This window comes from Cladophialophora bantiana (assembly GCF_000835475.1).
Source record: "Cladophialophora bantiana CBS 173.52 unplaced genomic scaffold supercont1.6, whole genome shotgun sequence".
Taxonomy (NCBI): Eukaryota; Fungi; Ascomycota; class Eurotiomycetes; order Chaetothyriales; family Herpotrichiellaceae; genus Cladophialophora; species Cladophialophora bantiana.
The window spans coordinates 1,675,742-1,696,610 of record NW_015971580.1 but is presented as its reverse complement, the minus strand read 5'-3'; the positions used below and the strand labels follow the sequence as shown (position 1 = coordinate 1,696,610).

At 52.0% G+C, this 20,869-nt stretch overlaps 8 protein-coding genes across 8 annotated transcripts; 5 read left to right on the top strand and 3 right to left on the bottom strand.

Moving 5' to 3' along the window:
* Positions 1 to 408: 408 nt before the first annotated feature.
* Positions 409 to 1,275, top strand: Z519_04923 (uncharacterized protein; the record flags this gene model as incomplete). The annotated part of the gene is made up of 1 exon (XM_016762665.1): positions 409 to 1,275. The coding sequence occupies one exon, from the start codon at positions 409 to 411 to the stop codon at positions 1,273 to 1,275; it is 867 nt and encodes a 288-aa protein (XP_016621612.1).
* A 1,075-nt stretch (positions 1,276 to 2,350) lies between these two features.
* Positions 2,351 to 3,457, bottom strand: Z519_04922 (uncharacterized protein; the record flags this gene model as incomplete). The annotated part of the gene is made up of 3 exons (XM_016762664.1): positions 2,351 to 3,165; positions 3,277 to 3,352; positions 3,443 to 3,457. 3 exons carry the CDS (start codon positions 3,455 to 3,457, stop codon positions 2,351 to 2,353), a joined length of 906 nt encoding a protein of 301 aa, XP_016621611.1.
* Positions 3,458 to 4,201: 744 nt separating this feature from the next.
* On the bottom strand, positions 4,202 to 6,490 carry Z519_04921 (uncharacterized protein; the record flags this gene model as incomplete). Its single annotated transcript, XM_016762663.1, has 3 exons — positions 4,202 to 5,680; positions 5,733 to 6,286; positions 6,373 to 6,490. 3 exons carry the CDS (start codon positions 6,488 to 6,490, stop codon positions 4,202 to 4,204), a joined length of 2,151 nt encoding a protein of 716 aa, XP_016621610.1.
* A 1,091-nt stretch (positions 6,491 to 7,581) lies between these two features.
* Positions 7,582 to 8,549, bottom strand: Z519_04920 (uncharacterized protein; the record flags this gene model as incomplete). The annotated part of the gene is made up of 2 exons (XM_016762662.1): positions 7,582 to 8,290; positions 8,359 to 8,549. 2 exons carry the CDS (start codon positions 8,547 to 8,549, stop codon positions 7,582 to 7,584), a joined length of 900 nt encoding a protein of 299 aa, XP_016621609.1.
* A 620-nt stretch (positions 8,550 to 9,169) lies between these two features.
* On the top strand, positions 9,170 to 12,080 carry Z519_04919 (uncharacterized protein; the record flags this gene model as incomplete). Its single annotated transcript, XM_016762661.1, has 2 exons — positions 9,170 to 11,595; positions 11,648 to 12,080. 2 exons carry the CDS (start codon positions 9,170 to 9,172, stop codon positions 12,078 to 12,080), a joined length of 2,859 nt encoding a protein of 952 aa, XP_016621608.1.
* A 473-nt stretch (positions 12,081 to 12,553) lies between these two features.
* Z519_04918 (uncharacterized protein) lies at positions 12,554 to 14,719 on the top strand (the record flags this gene model as incomplete). Its single annotated transcript, XM_016762660.1, has 1 exon — positions 12,554 to 14,719. The coding sequence occupies one exon, from the start codon at positions 12,554 to 12,556 to the stop codon at positions 14,717 to 14,719; it is 2,166 nt and encodes a 721-aa protein (XP_016621607.1).
* A 1,788-nt stretch (positions 14,720 to 16,507) lies between these two features.
* Positions 16,508 to 17,363, top strand: Z519_04917 (uncharacterized protein; the record flags this gene model as incomplete). Its single annotated transcript, XM_016762659.1, has 2 exons — positions 16,508 to 17,107; positions 17,172 to 17,363. The coding sequence occupies 2 exons, from the start codon at positions 16,508 to 16,510 to the stop codon at positions 17,361 to 17,363; spliced, it is 792 nt and encodes a 263-aa protein (XP_016621606.1).
* Positions 17,364 to 17,907: 544 nt separating this feature from the next.
* Z519_04916 (uncharacterized protein) lies at positions 17,908 to 18,867 on the top strand (the record flags this gene model as incomplete). The annotated part of the gene is made up of 3 exons (XM_016762658.1): positions 17,908 to 18,325; positions 18,494 to 18,555; positions 18,697 to 18,867. 3 exons carry the CDS (start codon positions 17,908 to 17,910, stop codon positions 18,865 to 18,867), a joined length of 651 nt encoding a protein of 216 aa, XP_016621605.1.
* Between the last annotated feature and the right edge of the window lie 2,002 nt (positions 18,868 to 20,869).

The following is a 20,869-nucleotide window of genomic DNA, read 5'->3' as shown; positions in this document are numbered from 1 at the left end:
ACCCTCCTACACGACTTATACGAGCTGTGGATGGCTGTTCCACAAGGAAACCGCAGATTGTCTTCCTGGATCAGGCAAAATGTCTCTGGCTGACCCAGAACAACATGCTTGGCGCATAGACGGCGAGTGAACTGGGTGCTCTACCAGACTTTCTACGGGAGAAGTTCTGTGGGTGGCAGTCCTCGAGAAACAACAGAAATACTTGACCAAAAAAGCTCTATATAGTTGCCCTGCGTTTCTTCTGCTCTACTCGTATTTTTTCTACCTTACCACGGTCTTGTTCATCTTACCACCAGCACCTTCCTGATCCAAACGTCGAGCCTTGTCGTACAAGAGAGGAATCACCATCACCATCACCGTCAACGACGACAACAGAAGCGTTATCGCTACATTCCACCCACGCAAATCATGTCTTCTTCAATTCCACGCATCTGGCGAAACAGCTCCTTGGCTGGGAAGCTCCAGCGCAAACAAGGCGACGGCTCTTGTGCCAGCATGCCGCCCGGTGCTCCTGGAGGTGCTCCAGCCTCCAACCAAAGCGAGATTCCCAATCCAGATTCGATGGCCGCCTTAGGCCGCTTCCTCGTTAATGAACAAGGCTCTCGATTCTTCGAAGACCCTAAAGCCCTCGTACCGGACGAGGAGGCCTCCAGCTCCAGCAGAAAAACCAGCATCACTTTTGTCGAGAATCCCACCCCAAGGCCAGCTGGACGAGATCCGCCATCGCGACCACCAACCCCGTATATTCCCAGGCCGCCGACTCCCATGGGCACTTCGCGAGAGGTAGATCCTGCTGGGTGTTGTGTGGTAGATCTGGAACAGTTGGACCTCGCCCGCGCGTGCAGACACTGGCTCAGGTTGTTTCGTGAAATCCGGCAAGGCTACGACCGTGAATTTGAGGCCCTGTACAGCATGCTGGAGAGGTTCTCGCGCTTCGGCTACAGATACTGGCGCTTGCTGAGGACGATCGAGGCCGTCGAGAAAAGCCTCAACGACCTCGCATATCTGGTCCAAGCTGTCGATTGGGTTGCCTACGACGAGGTCAGCGAGCTCGTTGACTTCTTTGATGCGTGGGTCGGCGTGGCCGGCGACGCTTTCAGCACCATGACCCAGGGCAGAGCTCCTGTCAACCTGGACAACCACGAGGAGCGATCTGGGAGGAAGGCTCTGATGGAGGAGATGCGGCCAGAGCTCGCCCGGCTGACGGAGCAGCTCAGTGCCTATGCTCAAAAGCCTCTCCGGAGGCTACGTTCAGAGCTTAGGGCAGAGGCCTAGATGGCCATGGCCGGGGCTGCTCTTGGGAAACTGCAGGCACTTAGGGGATGTCCTGGAGGTGCTGTGATACGGGCGGCGGCAGAGTGGATGGGGCCGCGTGAGGCGGGCAAGCAAGCGAGCAAGCAAGCGAAGCAGGAGCATGGCGATCGTCTTTCTTTCCATAGTTGCTCCTGAGCCTTTTCCAAAGGCCTCATCCTGTGTCTATGTGTCTGGTCTGTATCTACTCAAGTACTCATTATACAATTTTCTCTTCAGCCTCCATTTTACCATGACCCTTTGTTCCACTCCGGTTGGAGTTCATCCTCAATTCTCGAGCTTCTATCCCTATTTCCTTTCGTCCCACAGTACAATAGCCAACCTAGACTTCTCTTTCTCATGCGCCGCGGCGTATGATTTGCAAAATTGCACCGTGCTAGGATGCAATACACTGTATGCAGAGTGATGTAGTGCTGCGTAACAACATTTAGTATAATGTGATATAATACAAATGGTTGTGGGACGGGTGTCGATAGGTACAGACATAGATAGGTCGGACGATGAAAGAAAGGCGTAAGAGCTAAGGCGTAAGGTGCAGACCTTATCGAGCTCGTGATTTTCTCTCTCTCCCCCCTCCCCTGGTTCTTTTTGGGTTTCTTTTTCCATCCATTGCCTTGAGTCCCTCCACAAAAGTCCTCTTCCTCCCTCTCCGACACTTTGCTCACTCTCTATCTCCCCTATCTCGACCTTCGTTGGATTGTCTGGTGTCTTGCGCTCTCGCTCTCGCACGGCTTCGCCCTTGACATATACCCTCGCTCGATGTCATTCATCATTCAACTTGTGCGATGTTTTTGGGTTTGGGTACTCCCACCCACATATCAATTGCAGAACCCCGAAAATAGCGTTTGGAGGTACAGGATGTCTTTCGCTCTGTAGTGCAGTTTGACGGCGGCCCTCGAGAACTTATCGTGGAATCGGCTTTTGAGTTGGTTTCTCGTTCTTGGAGGGACGATCAGACACGATTCTTATTGTAATGTGTGAGGTGGATGGATAAATGCATTCTGCTGTAGAGATGATAGGTCGTCATCGCCCCATTGATTCATTCCCTGGCGGCAGCGGCGGCGGGAGCGAGCCTGGTCTTTTCCAACGCCGGCTGGATCAAAGCGGCAATCCACTCGTACGTGGTGAACAGAATGCCTCCCGCCAGCACGGTCCTGCCTAGTCGCATCGTGCTGCCCCTCCAGAGTCCGCGAAAGCCGTAGTCATCAATGACGCCGTTCCAGGCCTCCAGCACACCTTGGCCCCTGACGGACTGTGCGCGCGTCTTCAGCGTGTCGAACGGTTGCGTGGCGAAGACGACGATGGTCCCGGCGACGGCCCCGTTAGCAAACGTCGTAAGTGTGGTCTGCGGGATGTTGCGCAGCCGCTCAAAGTCCTTAAGGATGTTATAGGTGCCCAGCCTGACGGCCGTGGTGCTGGCCTGCTTCAGCGTCGTGGTGACGTAGCCTCTATACAGGGCGTTGACGATGCCATGCTCCTTGATCAGCGTCGCCGTGGCATGGACGGGGCCGCGGAACTTGCGCTCCGATCGCGCATCGTCGATCAGCGCCGTCTTGATCCGCTCTGTCGGTGTCACTGCAAAAGTGCTCGCGACGACCCCGGCGGTGATGCCGGCCATCAGATTCCTGAGCGGCGACAGCGTGCCGGTCTCGGGGTCCTTGAACTGCGCCTTGATAGTGTCGAAGGAGATGAACCGGATGGCGTCCTTGGCCACGGTTCCCGCGACGAGAGTCGAGCACCCCTTGTAGAGTGAGCGCGGGCCTTCCTGCTCAATGACATGTTTGATGACGAGGAAGGGATTTCGAGTCGGCGTCTGTTCATGCAGCTGGACGCGTGTTTTTGCAAATTCAAATGCTGCGAGGTGTCCTCAAAGTGTCAGGTCTCATTGTGCTCTCACGGTCGACTTTGTCTGCCTTCGATATCCGCCTCGGAGGTTTCGTGCAGAAGCATGCGAGAGACACTTACGATAAGTGATTGTAGCCTCAACTCCACCTGCTGTGCCCCCAGCGATCAATGAAACGAGTGGTGATTTGTTCGACGACTATACAGATTGTCTCGATTGTTAGAAGACCATTCAGTGTCTGAAGGGGCGAACTGTCGTATTATCACACGGGGGAGCGAGAACACATACATCTTCGGCCACCATTTTCCCCAAAAAGGGATGAGATTCCGCAGAGAAGAGAAGGAAATCAAAAAGAAGACCAGAGACCAGAGACAATTGCAAAGAACACCAGATGGTCTATATCCTGCGGGAAAAGCACGTAAAAGAGAGTTACAACATGAGAAGAACAGCGGTCTATCGATCCTTGCGTCAGAGCCTCTTCCTATGGAGGATGCAGGATGCAAGACCCGGTGTCGGTTGAATCGCCGTGCGTCGCTTGCTGCCTCGGGCTGCTCGGGTAATTTCGGCTGTAGTTCGCTCTTCTCTCTTCTCTTCTCGCAGCCTTGCGCCACAAAGACCTCAGCCTCGTTGAGGAACATACAGAGTACAAGTACAAAATCCATTGTTTGCAAAGCCTTGAGCTTCTGAATATCGCATCCTTCATGATAACATATTCGACGAATGCCAACCTCGCAGCCTCTGTCCCTTCCTCTCTTTTTCCTTGAAAGAGTTAGTCCTCCACTGTGACTAATGTAGCACACTACAATGAGAACAGGAACGCCATGCCCAATACCTCCTTACCCTCAGCTATCAAGTCCAATACATCCCTGCTCTAAGGCTCCATAGTTCCCGCCGCCACGGACATCAGCAGTCATGGGGTGAGCTGTGTCCTCACCATCCTCAACAGTACATTGAAAAACTGAATCCTGGGCCTTTCTTTTGTGCAGAATACATCTCTCGCATCATGCGCAGGGCTTGCTGCGCACCTTCCCCCGGAGGATTTCTCCTCTAGAGCTCCATAGTCCTTGCGTCACCAGAATCAGCGGTGATGTTGACAACCATTCCTTCGCCTCTGTCACCTTCTGACTGGAAGCCAAACTTGTGGCCCGCGTTGGTGCTCACTGCCTCCTGCATCATGCGCATGCCCTCTTGCGGATCCTTCAGGCTGGCTTGGCGGAATGTATTCTCCATCTCTTTCATTCTCTTCTTGAACGACAGCCGATCCAAAAAAAGTTGCTGTCGGCCCTTTTCGAGATCCCTTCGCTCAGCTTGGACGATTTCTTCCATTTCCGCGAATTGCGCCATCTTCAACTCAAACTTCTGGAGCGTGAGGTTGACGGCGGCCGACACCATCCGCGTGATCTCTCTTTCCTCATGCGAAGCAAGTCCACTGGCGCGTGCAGCAGTCGCAGCCAGTGCTGTAGTGGCGATGTCATTGATCACTTTCGTCGAGCCATTTGCTTCAGTCGCCGGATTCTCTGCCGAAGGGGCTGACTCGTCGACTTCCATCTGATCTTCTGACTTTACTTCTCCCTTTTCCATCTCTCCCGTCGCCTTTTCTTCGGCTCCGCCCATACCCTTTTCAAGCTGCGCCCGCAGCTGCTTTTGCATGACTGCAATAGAGCGGTTTGATGCCGCGGCAACCACGTCCGGATCTGCCATTTGCGCAAGGAAGCTGACGACTGACATCACCGGATTGTCCAGTTGACTGATGGCACTCCTTCCTGTCAGCGTCTTCAGCGCAGAGGCACCGTTCAATGGTCCGTCTTCAAGGTACTGATCCTGAATGTCGAGTTGCAAGAATTTGAGTACACATTCCTCCCTAGTTCGTGTGCCAACATGTTTGGCAATCTCGTTCCAGTCATTATCAAAATTCTCCAGGCCTTCCAACAGCAAGAGGGTTTCTGAATCCGTCCAGGCGGCATCTTTGTCGGGAATATGTGAATATGCTGGCTCCTCCATCTTGACAAAGTCGGACGAGCGATGGTTTGCCGGCATTCGAGACTGAAAGTAGCAGTTCGGACATAGATCGTACTTAAGCTCGTTGGGGTTCGCACTGCTTGAAACGGGATCTGATTTGGCATAGTGGAAGCGGCATCGCGTACAGTCAACTCCACATGAGAAGCAGTTGAAACTTTTGATGGGTTCCCTTGCAGCAGCGTCCATGGCCTTGGTTGTAGCAGCGCCGGAACTCGCGCCATTAGTGGTCGCCCCTTCGCCGTTTGTTTGTTTCTCTGAGTCTTCAGTCTTTTTGACTTCTTTGCCTTTGTCGTCGTAGACATTCCGTCGGAGCTCAAGGTTCAGATCTGGCTTTGAAGCAGGGGTTGCCGAAGCGGCCCGATCAGTTGAGGGATGAGGTTTTCCAGGCGTTGTGAAAGTATTTTGCGCGGGCTGGAATGGTTGCAATCCACGAGGTGTGTCCGCGGTGACTCTGAAATGGCCTGTAAATGGGGGACCTATGTTCGCGGGACGAGTTTGTGGATCGACCTGTTGCAGTTAGTATAGACTCTGGAAAAAAAAAAGGTAGGAAACACTGTACCTGGTAGTTGATGAGGCCCCATTGTTCTAGAAAGGCATGTACCCGCATAATCGCACAGACATCACCAGCCAAATTTCTTCGGCATGCAGTTACCGTGAGGTACTCGACGGGATTCAAACGGTAGGTGTTGATCATAAAATCGCGGTAGTCCTTGTAAACGGCGGGTGTTTTGCTGCGGTTTCGGCTGTTGAAGAACTCTGGAAGTGATTTCTTTTCTAGGGTGTGGATCGTGTGCATGTCAAACCATGTGCTATAACTGGGCAGGATGATTTGATGTGTCTGCGCGACGAGGTGTGAATTGGCTGCAGCCTCGAGGCTGGATTTTGCCTGTGCTGCCTGACCATCTGTCGCTTGTGTTGCGGCCGGCGTTTCTTGGGATTCTTCCGCTCCATCCTTTTCAGCATCAACATCTTCGACTTTTGCGTCTTCGTCCACTCCGCCCATCTCAGCATCTTCCTGCTCGCCGTCTGGATCATCTTGAGCCGGCGGTGACTTGGGGGCATCTAAAGGATTGGCCGACGTCGTTCCATTTGAGTTGGCTGATGATTGAGTATCTGCAGAATCTCGTCAGGTAAGTCTTGGATTCAGAGGGAGCCAGCAAATGAACGAGGGAGAGTGCTCCGGGCAATGACGCGCGTACCTCTCGATTGTGTCTCTGCTGCATCGGCGGCAGTGACATGGGCGCCGTTTGCGCCAAGGTCGACAGCGTCTGAAGACTCGTGCTTCAACTCGGCGGGCTGTGGCTGAGTATCGTCCATTGTGGTATCATGAAACTTATGAGCCCTCCCAATCCTTCAGGGCCTTGGATGAAGCTCCAGTGCAGGCCAAAGTGTGCGCGGGGTCTGTCTCAAACACTTTAAGCACCCAGGAATCCCAAGAGGGCTGAACACATCACTTAAGCGGATGGGTTTTTGGTGTTTTTGGCTCGAGATTGAAACCCTGTCGCGAAACTGCGCCGCGAGCAACACGACCTCGCAAGTTTGCGGCGAACGAAATGCGATCCACTGCCAAGAGGCTATGTCACGTGACAATAGGTAGAAAGTTCTTCCATGCCGTTCTTTTACCTGAGGAGGCTGTGGAAAGAAAAGTTGGCACTGCGAAAGAATGACTTATATAGCGTATGCCTGCCTGTTATCCTAAATAATAGACAACAGCTAGACAATGTATTTCGCTAAATATAATCTCAAGCTTACAGGTTATTCAGCCATGTCAATATTATCTATCACTGCCTAAGAGAGAGTGGGTGGAAATCTCATAATTTTATGGTTATGAAGGTAGTGTTGGGCTTCCAATGTCACTATCTCGAGCCAGTCAAATTCTGAAGGGCCATCAGGATTCATCTATGCAGCCGAGAGGAAACCCAGGTGGTCAAAGAACGAAACCATTTCCACTAGCTTTGATTCCTGATAACTTCGTAAAGCTGCCCGATTTCCAGGTTTAGTGGCTTGATTGCGCCCTTCACCCAGCGACTATTGATCTAGGTCAACGAGATGCCCCCGTATGCCTTGTCCTAGATGCCGAACGATAGATGTTCCCAATGGTATATAACCGAAGCAGTCGAGGTCGGGGTGCACCGAGCCAGCAGACGGATATTTTCATCGAGGTACTTCCTGCCTTTCCCGTCGTGATCTTGGACCTCTCACTAAAATGGCTTGCGTCGTAGTGATTCGTTGAAGGGTCGTACAGCCACAAATGCAGCCACTCCGAAACAACTCCATACGTCCTCCAGATTGACATTCTGGGAGACACATAGATTTGGTGATTCCAATGGATGCATCGCCGTATTCCATTAGAGGAGCATCCGTGTCTCCGTGTCTCCAGGTTTCTTCTTCGCGAACCGCACTTCCCATTACGAACTATCCTTGAATCTGACCGTCTTGTGACAGCTCTCACCATCCTCATGCTCGTGATACCGACACCCATTACCCTCTGTTGGATCGTCAAACAGAGACCCACCACTGCCCTCCTTGATCGCATTGATCACATCGACTGCAAAGTCCGGAGTGCTGGCGAAGCACTCCCTGTAGCTGGTTGCATCTTTCTCCGACCCGGGGTCCATGATCTGTCTCGCAGCAATCTTACTCACGAGTTTCCGAAAGGGAGAACTGGGCGGAGTTTTCTCATAAATGGGCTTCATTTCTTCGGGGCCGGGAACGAGGCCCGCCTCATGGCATCCCCGCCGGAATTGGTCGATGGCTTGGTTTTTGAGTTCTTGCAGCCCGATGGTATCGCAGAGGAGGTAGAGTTTTTGGCATGTGAATGCATAGTCCCATTTGACGTCCTTGGGCATCCATGAGACATCGTCAATTTTGCCCTGGTACAGCCATTTCACCAGCAGTTCGAATGCGCCTGGATCCTCGTCGCGGAGTTCCAATTTGCCATCGTTGATGCGCTTGTGCTCACCGTTAACAGTGTATGATTCGTCAAAGAAGCGCGCATGGTGGATGAGGAGGTTTTGATGTAAGGACCAGCGGCGGCCCTCGGGCCCGACGAAGATATCCAGCAATGGGCCGGATAGTAACCTTCCGTCATACGCATTGGTCAGCGCAACCTCGTCGCTTGAGCCATGCTGAGTATCTGGAAGGTATAGATGGGTGATGTCGTATTTCGCACGGACTTCACTTACTCCGCAAAGTCTTTTGCGGAAATATCTCCTATATTCTCTCTGGGCATTTCAAGTTGAGGTGATCGGAAACGATATGTCGAATAGATGCGATCAAATGTATTCGGCGGATTGGGAGTCGCATTGGAGCGTAAGGCGGGTTTGATTGGTGTCTCTGAGACAAAGGGATCGAAGCGACCGGAAACATGCCCCATGCGACATTGTTTTAGTTATTAACACTTGCTGGAATGTATGGAGCAAAGGGTCTCGTAGATATGAAGTCTGACTGCGCCGCGCTGCGCTGCTACAAAGGGCCAGAGATTTGAGGAGCAACAAAGCTGACCGGTCTGACGGCGACATTCCCTCACTTAACTGAAGGTGCTTTACTCTGTCTGCTATCATTTTGCCGGATATCGTTTCCATTTTCATCAGAAGGCTTTTGTCAGACGAGACTGTTACAGTTACAGCAGGGTATGACGAATGGGGGGTGACTCTCTGCCTGGGACTTTGGGGTCCCTTTACGCGTTCCAGTTGGAGAAGGAGAAGCGCGTCGCGCGTGTGCAGACAACTTGGGTCAATGATTTCACTTTGTAACTTTCATCAAGGCCAAATGAATGGAAATGTCACTACCCCTTACAAAACGGCGAAATCCAGAATCCTGATCACAAGACTGTACTTCTAGACACACAGAAATTGTTAACATAATCCCGTCGTCTCCCAACCTCGCCGCCCTCGAAAGCATTTACCGCCACGACCCAATTACACATGCAATCCTGAACAATTCAACGAATTGCTGCCTTCTTCGAGCCTCGACCTTGGCCTCGTATCTGACACGATGGTCTTCTCTTCCTCTCCCATAGCCTATGCGCCTAGCTCATCACCACCTGTACCTCCCCACAAAAAGAAGCGCCGTCTGTTTCAACCATTTCCCACCGAGCAGCAAACAAAGAGGACTAAGATGCTGGGCGGGTTCATAGTGGTAGACGATGAAGATGAGGACGAAGACAAGGCCGAAAACAAGCCCCAGGATGTGGAGGAATTACAACGGCGGATAGAAAAGGAGTCGGCACTCCCACCACTTCGGGAGGATGTCGCAGAACTCGCATATACGGATGTTATACCGGGGACTGCAACAAGGCATGATGTTCCCTCTAGTCCACATCTACCTCCCCTTCCTCGCCCAATGCTCAGAAAGCGGCAACACAGAGGTGTAACCATACAGACATCCTCTGGCACAGCATTGAACATTCGCATCAGACAAAAGGCTGAAGCTGTGTCATATGAGCAGACTATTGCGCAGCGGTCGGCAACCAGTGCAAGTCGTGCAAAGAAAGCATACTATGGCATTGAAATCCACAAGCTTATGGACGATGCAAAGACGCTGCGACAACTTGACGAGTTTGAGAAACAGAGGAAGAATCAACAACAGGCCTCAGATTCGCTCACAAATGCTCCGTCTGCAGGCTCAAAGCCCGTCATTTATCAGATGTGGACCGAGAAGTATCGCGCAAAGAAATTCACCGAGCTTGTGGGTGACGAAAGAACCCATCGGCAGGTCCTCCGATGGCTTAAAGCATGGGATCACATAGTCTTTCCGGGAAGCGCAAAACTAAAATCCATGAGGGCCTTTGACGACAAAGATCAAGATCAACAACACCGAAAGATCCTGCTTATGACTGGGCCACCAGGTCTTGGGAAGACCACTCTAGCCCACGTGTGCGCCAGGCAAGCGGGATATGAGGTACTCGAAATCAATGCCAGTGACGACCGAAGCCGAGACGTGGTCAAAGGCAGGATCAAAGATGCTCTTGGAACGGAGACAGTGCGTGGAATCAAAGAACAAGGCAAAGCGAGAAAAGCCGGGCGCCCTGTCTGCGTCGTTGTAGATGAAGTCGATGGGGTCACCACAGGTTCTAGTGCAAGTGGTGGTGAAGGCGGATTTGTCAAGGCTTTGATCGACCTCGTGCAGCTCGACCAGAGGAACGCATCGGGCAGTGGAAACCAAGACGGTGTGAGAGGCAGAAAGAAGGGCGACAAATTCAGAATGCTCAGACCACTGATCCTAGTATGCAATGACGTCTTCGCACCTTCACTTCGACCATTACGCACAAGTTCCGTCGCTGAGATTGTCCATGTTCGGAAAGCCCCACTGGACAAGGTCATTGCTCGAGTCAGGGCTGTTTTCGAGAAAGAGTGCATTGCCTCTGATAATGACGCCGTTCGCCGGCTGTGCGAAAACGCTTGGGGGCTGGCAATGCGAAAGCAAAGAGGGCCAGGATCCCGGGGGTCCGGAGAGGGCGACATCAGAAGTGTGCTCGTACAAGCCGAATGGATTGCGCATAAACTACGCGCCAACGAAACCAAGCCCAAATTGACACGCCAATGGCTCGAGCCCCAGCTTGCAGAAGCTCGATCTGGACAGAAAGGCCTTGGACGAGGTGGTGTCAGAGAGGTTGTTGAGCGCATATTTTTGGAAGGGGCTGGCTTGCCTGATCTTCCAGCTGCTCTCTCCGCAGACGACGCGAGACTGGTTGCTGACTCGAAAAGCAACCCCGTGGGAGTCGCGAATCTTCGCAAACGGGCAGCAATCGCGGCCCTGAGAGAGATGGTTGATACGTGTGGAGATCATGACCGAGTCATGACGGAATGCTTCGCCACATATCCAACACAAGTGTTTCAAGACGACGTACAACTGTCAAAACCAAATGCAAGTTACGAATGGCTTCATTTTCATGACTGCTTGTCAAGTCGAGTGTTCTCAGGACAGGAGTGGGAATTGACGCCCTACCTCAATACTAGCGCCTGTGGGTTTCACCATCTCTTCGCCACTGTCGACAAAGGTAGAGTGGCCTGGAATGAAGAATTGCCGGAGGAAGAAGTCAAGGATGTCCACCCTTTCAGCGGCCTGAAAGCAGATTTCGCTGCTTATGAGGCGGAGAAGCAGAACCGGAGTTTGCTCACCGAGCTGCAGTCAAATTTCTCAGCGTCTTTGTTGAGATTATTTAGCTCTATTGACGATATTGCGACAGAGTTGGTCCCGAATGTGGGCAAGATGCTGGCTCCAGATGTGAAGCCCATTGTGATTGGAGGGTCCGGTAGCTCTGCCAGTGTTGCCAGTGTGCGGAAAGAGTCTGAGAAGGTCTGTGTTCGCAACGCAGTCCGAACAATGCTGGCTTTGGATGTATCATTTGAGAAGGTCCGCGTGGAAATTGAGGGTGGTGGTGCTCACTCGAATGGCGGCTATGTATATCGAATGGAGCCGTGAGTTAACGTCCATTGAGTTGAAGACTGATCCCACTAACAAAGGTGCCAGACCCCTCGATACACTGCTGAATTATCACATGGATAAATCACGTTCAGGTGCCGCACCGGTTCGATATGCAGTTCGACAGGTGCTCGATCAAGAGCTCAGAAAGGAGAGGCTGTTGCAAAACTCGCTAGTCCGACAGGGTCGCTCTGCGACATTGGACCTTCGCGGGGAGGTTGATGGAGAGGCTAACAAGGAAAACGAGCGTCCTGCCGACAAGGCGAAGGAAGCATCTTCCCAGGCTCCTGGAACCAAGCGTGATTTCTTTGGTCGGATCATCAATGAAAGCCGACCTACGTCGGCCGGTAAGGGTGCAAGGGAACGTGTAGGGAAGCTACGGACAAAGGCTGAAGATCGAGTATGGGTCTCATTCCACGAAGGCTTCTCGAATGCTGTTCGGAAACCGATTACGCTGAGAGAATTGATGGGCGGGTTTTGAGGCTGAAGGAGGAATTGGGATTGACTGGCTGGATAATGAACGTTTAGAAATGATGCACATTGTTGTGGTTATAGGTACCTGCCATGAGATACGGACAATGAGATGCTGTAGTCACCCAACGTATAGAGCATTCGGTGTTGATAGAGGTCGAGCGTCTGAAGGTCGGTAGCTGGTAGTAGAGAACGCCTTAATCCACTGGGTGCTGCTCAGTATACGCCTTGTTCTTGTCCCTGGTAAGGAGATCAGATCTGCACATGCATTCATCGGCCGAGGCTCGTGGATCCCCTCTGTCTAGCAAGGAATGCTTCCCGCCTCGCCGCGTCTTGAACTCATTCATCTGAAGCATGTGCACAAAACCAGAGTATCTCTGTCCCCCGTCACGTCGATGATGATATGATAGAGCCCCTTTAGTCCTTCTTACATGCGACCCTCGTTCCATCTCACACTCACCAAACTCACCCACCGGCGGCACAATGGCGGCTCAGTCCAAACTGCTGCCCCCAGGCCGTAGCGTCAAGCAAATCCTCTCGCAGTTGACCTCCCTCTACCTCAAACACCGCACGAACATCTCTCGAACCATCTACATTACCCTAGTCATTGCCTTGATCCATCGGATCCACAATGCCATCTCAGAACAAAAGGCCGCCGCGAGGAGGCAAGCCGAGATTCAGCGTGAGCGGGCTCGACATTCCCAGCAGACACCCGAGGACCCAGATGCGAAGAACAAAAAACAACAGGAGGAACATCGAAAGAAACGGGTCGAGATCAATAGAGAGTTCTTCCGCAATCTACTGCGCCTCCTCAAAATCGTGATACCCGGCTGGAGAAGCAAAGAGCTGAGGCTCATCATCTCCCACAGCGTCTTTCTCGTCATCCGCACCCTCCTCTCTCTGTATGTTGCCGAGCTCGATGGCAAGGTGGTATCCGCACTCGTCCGGGGCAAAGGACGAGAATTCGTCTTGGGTCTTGTGTGGTGGATGTTGGTGGCCGTGCCTGCAACCTTCACGAACTCGATGCTTCAGTACCACCAGACGCGCCTTGCGCTGGCCTACAGGACAAGGTTAACACAATACATCCACGAAAAGTATCTCAACAATATGACCTTTTACACTCTCTCGGCGCTCGATGATCGAATAAAGAACGCCGACCAACTCATCACCGTCGATGTCTCTCGCTTCTCCAACTCCCTCGCAGAACTCTACTCCAACCTGGCAAAACCCCTCCTCGACATGGTGATATATAACTATTCCCTGTCAAAATCTGTCGGTGGTGAAGGCCTCTTCGCTATGGCCCTACTCGTACAAATATCTGCCAACGTCATGCGCGCTTTAACGCCGCCGTTCGGAAAATACGTGGCCGACGAAGCACGATTGGAAGGAGAATTCCGTTTCCAACATACGAGATTGATCGATTATAGTGAAGAGATCGCTTTATATGCCGGCCACGAGGCTGAAAAGGACGGTTTAGACAAGGGTTATTTCACGCTGATCAAACATGTCAATCGCATATTAAGGAGACGGTTCTACCATGGCTTCATGGAAGACTTTGTCATCAAATACTTCTGGGGTGCCCTCGGCCTCCTTCTGTGCTCATTACCTGTTTTCTTCAAAATTCCCGGTCAAAATCTCACCCCGGGAGAATCGAGGGGGGACCATACTGAGTCTTTCGTCACAAACCGGCGCATGCTCCTGAGCAGTTCGGACGCCTTCGGCCGCATCATGTTCTCCTACAAGGAAATCACCGAACTAGCCGGTTACACATCCCGTGTTGCCGGTTTGTTAGACGTCATGGACGAAGTGTCGGCGGGCCGATTCGAGAAGAAGCTGGTCAGTTCGGCTTCGACAGACGAAAACGCCGCAGTGCTCAGAGGAAGAGGGACGATTGAAGAAAGCGAAAACATCGAATTCACCGACGTCCCCATCGTGAGCCCGAATGGCGATGTTCTAGTGAAGAAATTAACGTTTGCGATCAAACCTGGCGATCACCTGTTGATTGTTGGTCCTAATGGATGTGGGAAATCCTCTCTTTTCCGGATCCTGGGTGGGCTTTGGCCCGTTTATGGCGGGTCTGTGAAGAAACCCAGGTTCGAAGATATATTCTACATCCCCCAACGGCCATACTTGAGTCGAGGCACACTCAGGGACCAAATCATCTATCCGGACACACTGCGTGAATTCCGGGCCAAGCATGGTTCGGAAGAGCAACTCAAGCAGATCCTCTCCATTTTGGAGATTGAATCCATCGTCAACAGACCTAACGGATGGGACGCCGTGGAAGAATGGCGCGACGTCTTCTCCGGCGGCTTGCAACAACGCATAGCCATGGCTCGCCTCTTCTACCACAAGCCAAAATACGCCATCCTAGACGAATGCACGAGCTCTGTAACACTGGAAATGGAAAGGAAGATGTACGAGACGGCCAAAGGCCTGGGAACGACATTGATGACCGTGAGTCACCGACGCAGTTTGTGGAAGTACCACAGCATGATCTTGCAGTTTGATGGACAGGGTAATTACGTGTTTTGCCCGTTGGACGCGGAGAGGAGGATCAAGCTGGAGGACGAGAAGGAGGAGTTGGAGACGTTATTGAGGGGTGTAGACGCATGGGAGGCACGGCTCAAGGAGTTGGAAGAGGGTTGAGAGGACAGACACGGTGATCTCCTTACCAGATCCAGGATGCTCCCAAGTCAGTGAAATAGAAGCTACACGATTCCGACGCTTCTTTTATTGACAGACTTACTCTCAGATCGAGAGGGAGTGATACGGGGGCCTCGTTCTACCCGACACGGCGCCTGGGATTTTCATCAACCAAAACAATCGGATCGGCAAAACCATATGCAGCTATTGCTACCCATTGTCCGAACGTGACTGCCAGTCTGAGGAGCCAGAACTGCTTTGAGTCAACGTAGGCGAGAGGAGGGCACTCTGGGTATGCCTTCGGCGTGGACAATGCGGACGACCCCTCCGCGAGCACACGAGTCAGAGACAGAATTCGACAGGTCCTGCAACCGCATCACGGACGATTAACCTATCGATCGAGTCTGCAACATACAAGTGGTGCAGGACGGGTCGAGTTAGCCGTTGGACAGGCGAGATGAGAGCTTCATTTTGACCCGGAGGGGAATCCGTACATACATGGGATGGGTTGGGATGATGAGATGCATCATCAGGGACTGAAAAAGGCCAAATCAATACCTAATTGGCTGCTATTTTCGCATATACAGACTTACACGCTCCTGGGTAGGGTAAGTAGGCATCCCATGGCCCAAGGGGGAGTAATCCAGGATATCATCATCAAACCCCGTACACCACCTCGACGGACTGCCTCGTTTGATTGATGAGCGAGCGGTTGGTCGGTGCATTCGTCGGACTACGTACGATTGGGAATCGATTTGTCGCAATGCTGGGTGATTGATTACATGGTTGAATCCTTGTTCGTGTACCCCAATACATAGGAAGGGAGTGGCGCCCCTGGCATCCCTCTGCTGACAGCCCAGCTCTCGCCGGAGAAAGGACAGAGTCCTCTCATGGAGCTGGGGACTTTCTGGGGCAGCACGTCGGGCTTTGTTGAAGTGCCGACGACTGACAAAGACTCATGCCCTTTGCGCCCGTGCTCTGTTCAGTTCCGTCAAACATTTCACCGCTCTGCTCCTTTCTGCCTCTTTCTCGCGCCTCCCTCTAGAGCAGCCCTACAACAATTGCCCCATTCTTTGCAATGAAAATCCTGCTTCTTGTTTTGAATGCCGCGAAGAAAATGAAGCCGTCACATCAGGGGCAATACCACTTGGCTTCTCATCAGCCGAAGAGGAGCGGCGGTCAGTTTCGTTGGTCATCGCCTGGGTTGTGGAAAGCGGACATCCTATTTGATAAGCCCTAGCAGGTCATTCTGCTTTGTCGTTCCACTCCGCCAAGGTCGTTTCCAAAGGAAGAGATACCCCTTTTCCATGTCTTGTCTTACAAAACATCTCTTACATTTGGGTTGTCTCGTCAGCCACTTTTTGGAGATGAGGCTGAGGCTGACCTTGCTGGTTACAGCGAAGGCCGACATTCGTCCTATTCTGACCTAAGATGATGGTGGTCTCCCTCTACTGGACTTGCCATTGATGCGGTGTTTGAGGCGGATGCCAGAGGGTTGTAGAGGGATTTCCATGGCATTCCGATGTTGCAATGTCAGCCCCTTATCATTTTCTTAGAACATTCTGCCATTTGGCCCCCCTCCGACCTCCGCATATATGATTCGGCTGTTGAAAAGGTCGCAGGTCCTAATCGTGCCTCATGTGCAGCGTACAGGAGCGCCATCTTTCGATTGCTTTTCAGTCTGTTTGCTGACTATACTAAGTTCGACTAGTCCACGAATTCTCCTCGAGAGATATAAAGGCCCACAAGCCGGTTGTGTGGAATCACAAATATTTTGAAGAGTATCCAGAGATGGTGTTGTGGTTTCAGCTGCCGGCAGAGATCCGCAGCAAGGTCTACGAATACGTCTTCCGGGCAGTTGTCTTCAAGCCGCTGCAACTGCCCAACTTTCCGATGGACACAGACCAAGCCAATCGACTCCCATCCCCATCGTTCGCGTCCTTAGCAGTGTGCAGACAATGGAAAAGCGAGGTCACGCCATACCTCCTGCCAACGGGCACATTCGACTTCACAGACCATCCAGGAGACACTCCATGCATAGTTTCTCCCAAGGCATATGAGGTGATGCGGCACGTGGTGATTCTGGAAACTCATTGCTTCAGTACGGATTGGCTGCATCAAGTCTTTGATAAGATGACCCAGGTGCGCACTATGACGGTTCGAAAGCTGAGGAAAACTGGTCCTGTGGACAACAGTGTTTTTGACGGGCCGAGATTGACGAAGACGTTCATCGAAAAGGTTAAAATTGACCCAATCCAAACATTGTTGACAGGATATCGCTTCGACCATATATATATAAAAAAGATGTTGAAGGATAAAGGGCAGCAGGAGAGAAGAGTTGTCCTGGAAGGAAGTTTGTGGCTTGCTGACAACGCTGAGACAATTCACTCGGTACGAGAGAAGCTCCTCCACCATCGCGGATGCCAAATCCACCACGACTGACCGTTGGCCCTAGAAGTTTGCCGTTGATCTGGACTCATGGAAAGTCCGGATTGAGGGAGTGCTGGAAGGAGGGACGGCGATCGAAATCCAGGCAGCCGAACCTGCTCCTGTCAAACCAGCTCATTTCGAGGATGAGGAAGGGATGTTCGAGTATATGATCAGTCAACATTGGGCTTCATTGCAGCACAGCCAAGGCATATACTAGCCAGGAGCATAACTTGTCGCCCATGATGCAATGCCGCAAGAAGAGATTGCCTCGCCTCTCGATACCATATGCCTCAATAAAGAGAACGGATCAGCAAGCGACCTTGAGGAGGCCCGAGCGTCCCAGCTCGATGTGAGAGAAGATGACAAACTTCACCGCAAAATCTCATCGACTCGTTCAACGATCCGATCACTCGAGCAGAAGGACTCAAGGAGTTCAACAAGGGGGACTGGAGAATCAGAACAGCAGTGCCTATGGGCAGACACCGCAACGCGGGTGCTGAGTGAGGATTGTCACTTCAGTCTCATCTTTCACCTTAAAGTCTCTTCTTGACCTCTTCACTCCACCATCTGACATCTCATCGGCTTTTTCGCTGACAGGTGGCCTTCAACTCGAATTATCCTCACGATCCTGTCTACAAAACTCCTCCGTCAACCTCGTCATCCTGCGACATTGCCATCCGCCGCCTCCCCGTGCCGGCCACCCCCCGTCATTATTAACCACTCTCTCGACGGATCCGAAAAGGTATGGCGCGTCGCCAATAATGTCGTCATCCAATGATTCCTCATTGACTTCGAATTCGGGGCCACCATGGGAGCGATCTCGCAAATCCTTCTTCGACCTGCCTCCCAGGATTCGCATCAATGTCGATCGCGCTTTAGCCCGAGGGCAAACGGTAGTGACCAGAAGGGATGACCGTGAGGCGACAAAACGGTCCATCTGCCGCGACCGTGGTATTGGCCTGAACCTCGTTTTCGTGTCCAAAGCCTGCCTTGCTGAGGCGAAGCCAACATTACTGTCAGAAGCCACGTTTGATGTCGACTTCAACGGCATGGCTCCCCTCAAGCCGGAGATCCCCATAGAGATGCCAGATTTCTCCCCAGCTGACCCTGCTCTGCTTCGTGCGATTGAGATCTCTTTCTGTCGTCATACCAATTATCTACAGCCCTATTGGCATGGGCGTGGGTTTGGGTGGATTAACATAGATCATAATCAGAATTCGTGTAGCCCTTTCGAGGCTTGGGAGGCTTGTGCAGACCTATGTCGATTTGTCTGGTCATATCTGTGTGGAAACTATTCTGCCGGATTCCTTAGGGTCCTTGGGTATGTTGAAGGCTGACACCGACAAGGCAAGATGCGCATTCAGTTTGTCCTAAAGTGCATTCTTGAGTTCGATGACGGACAGACGGCAGTGAGTCTTTCTCTATCTTGGCCATGCGCACGTACAACATTTGCTGACCGAGAAAGGTTCTGTGGACAGGGTTTCAGGCGAAGACGATGTGGATAGAAAATTCAGGAATTATACAAGTCCCACTGCTCACTATGATATCAGGGATGGAAACCAGAGAAGGTGGTATCCACGACTCCATGGCCCAGTATTGGCCGGAGGCACATCAGAGCCGGCATCGACCGACATGAGATTATGGTCGAGCACAACACAAGGGCCGAAGGAGTTTGGGACTGGAACGACGACAGCAAACCCGGTAGGGAACGCTGGGACTGAAGGAACTTTGTGACAGCCGAGTAGGAAGATTGGGGGACAGGAAGAGCTCGATCCTCGGTGCAGCATTGTTTTTTCTCAGTGCATGGATGCCAACCATGACAGGTCTAGCTAGGAGCTGGCAGTGCTGAAAGGGACAACCAGCTATCCGTAGACTATGAACGGTCAGCCAGGGCTCAGCCAGGTGTGGTGCTCAAGATACGATAGCCGTCGCTGCCTTAGCGCCTCCTCTGACCTCAATCTTCCACCCTGAGCTTGTCGCCTGTAAAGTGTTTCAAATTCTTTCCTACGGCCTCAAGTACTAGTAGTTCTCATCCAGTCTCCTTGTCACTCTCACGTACTTGAATGGCCGTGACCGACTAAGCGCGGGTAATCCACGAGCGGTAGAGTCGAGGATTTGGACATCTTCGTAGTAACTCAAGAGAGGTGGGCGGTCGGTCTTCATACTACGCCTTCGATTGACTATGTAGTAGCTACCTACTTATAAAGAGATCTCTCCATCAATCACATGGTTATTCCATTCCTTTTTCCACTTTCAGTCGTTACGAGATATGTACCGAGGTCCACAGCAACCCATGTGACAAATACCCAAGTACCTTGTCCTTAGGGTTCTTTGTTCGTTTCATCATCACTCCGCCTAGTAATTTGTTACCTAGTCAACTGGTTTGCATCAAGAGCGAGATTTCCGGACGTCGATGAGCTACTGAAAATGGGTTACGCGCCTTTTCAGACATTTTGGAATGGGGGATTGGCGGGGCTGGCCTATCAAGAGAGGTGGAGGGTGCAGCTTTCCGAGTAGCCGGAGGCATCGAGGGGGGATGCTGTTGGCCGTACTCTCTCTCTCGCATGGTCGGAAGAGCAAGTTGTCCAACTCCTTGGGGTTTTCGGGGTACATTCTCGGTTCGAGGGCCAATGCTACATTGCGCGACCGTGGCGGCTTGACATCTGACGCGTTCTCAGGACAAGGCTGGAATACGAGATCCTCAGGCAATGCCTTCCTGATTGAGATACTCGGGCAAATCGTCCAATCGAATCGTGCATGATCTTGGTTCGTGTTAGTCAGCATGCGCCTTGGGACAAGAATATACAGATTAGGAAGGTCGATGGTTGGGTGCTTCAATTTTGACACAGAAATTCTTGGCCGTTATTTCTGCTGTGTCTCCATGATGTCGTGCGTCTAGGTGGCTCTGCAGCGTCGTGGTCGGCTGGACTCCTTAGAGCGACTAGGGTTTGTAGTGCTTTGTTCTAGGTCTGTCTCTTGTCGCATTTGTCCATCGAATCGAACATGGCATGAATGTCACAGAACCAGATATAGTATCAGCAGTACCGAGTAGTGTAACTCGTTTCGGCCCTGCTAGGGTGCGCCAGCATTGTCGTGGGCCCGCGGCGTGGAAGAATCTTTTCTATAGATCTAGAACTAGGTCTTCTCGGCGTCAGGCAATGTCATTCTTGTTTCAGGAGACGGGTCAGCTGAGGCCTGATCATTGTGACAGAGAGCCCTAGCAAATAGGGCTGTTTTCGCGGGGATCGGAAGAAGCATCGTCATCGACTTCCGCGGGGGAGGCTCGACAGTGGAGCGTTAGCACCAGTGGGTGGCCAAAATGGGTTTCGGAGGGCTTGAAAAGTTCGTATTGAGGCCACTGAGCACTGAACAGAGTGACCCCCTGGCAAGGGGGGCAAGCTTTTCGGGGAACATCCGTTGGAACCCGCAAAGGAGATCGTGGTCAATGGTTCCAGTGTAGGCTCTGGACAGAGTATGGAACGGAGTACGAGGTACGGAGGAAGTACCTATACAAGTGATCTTTGATCCATGACGGAGATGATGGAGTTGATCTGAGTGAGATGCGCGCTGATGACTGATGAAGGATGACGATCGATGCTGATCTCAAAGAGCGGTCCCTGCCGTTGCCGTCGGGAAGGAATGAGCTCGCTGATCCATCAAGATTCAAAGTGCCTGCAGGCACCACAAAAACCACAGACGGCGGTTGGGCGGTGGCCGGCATCT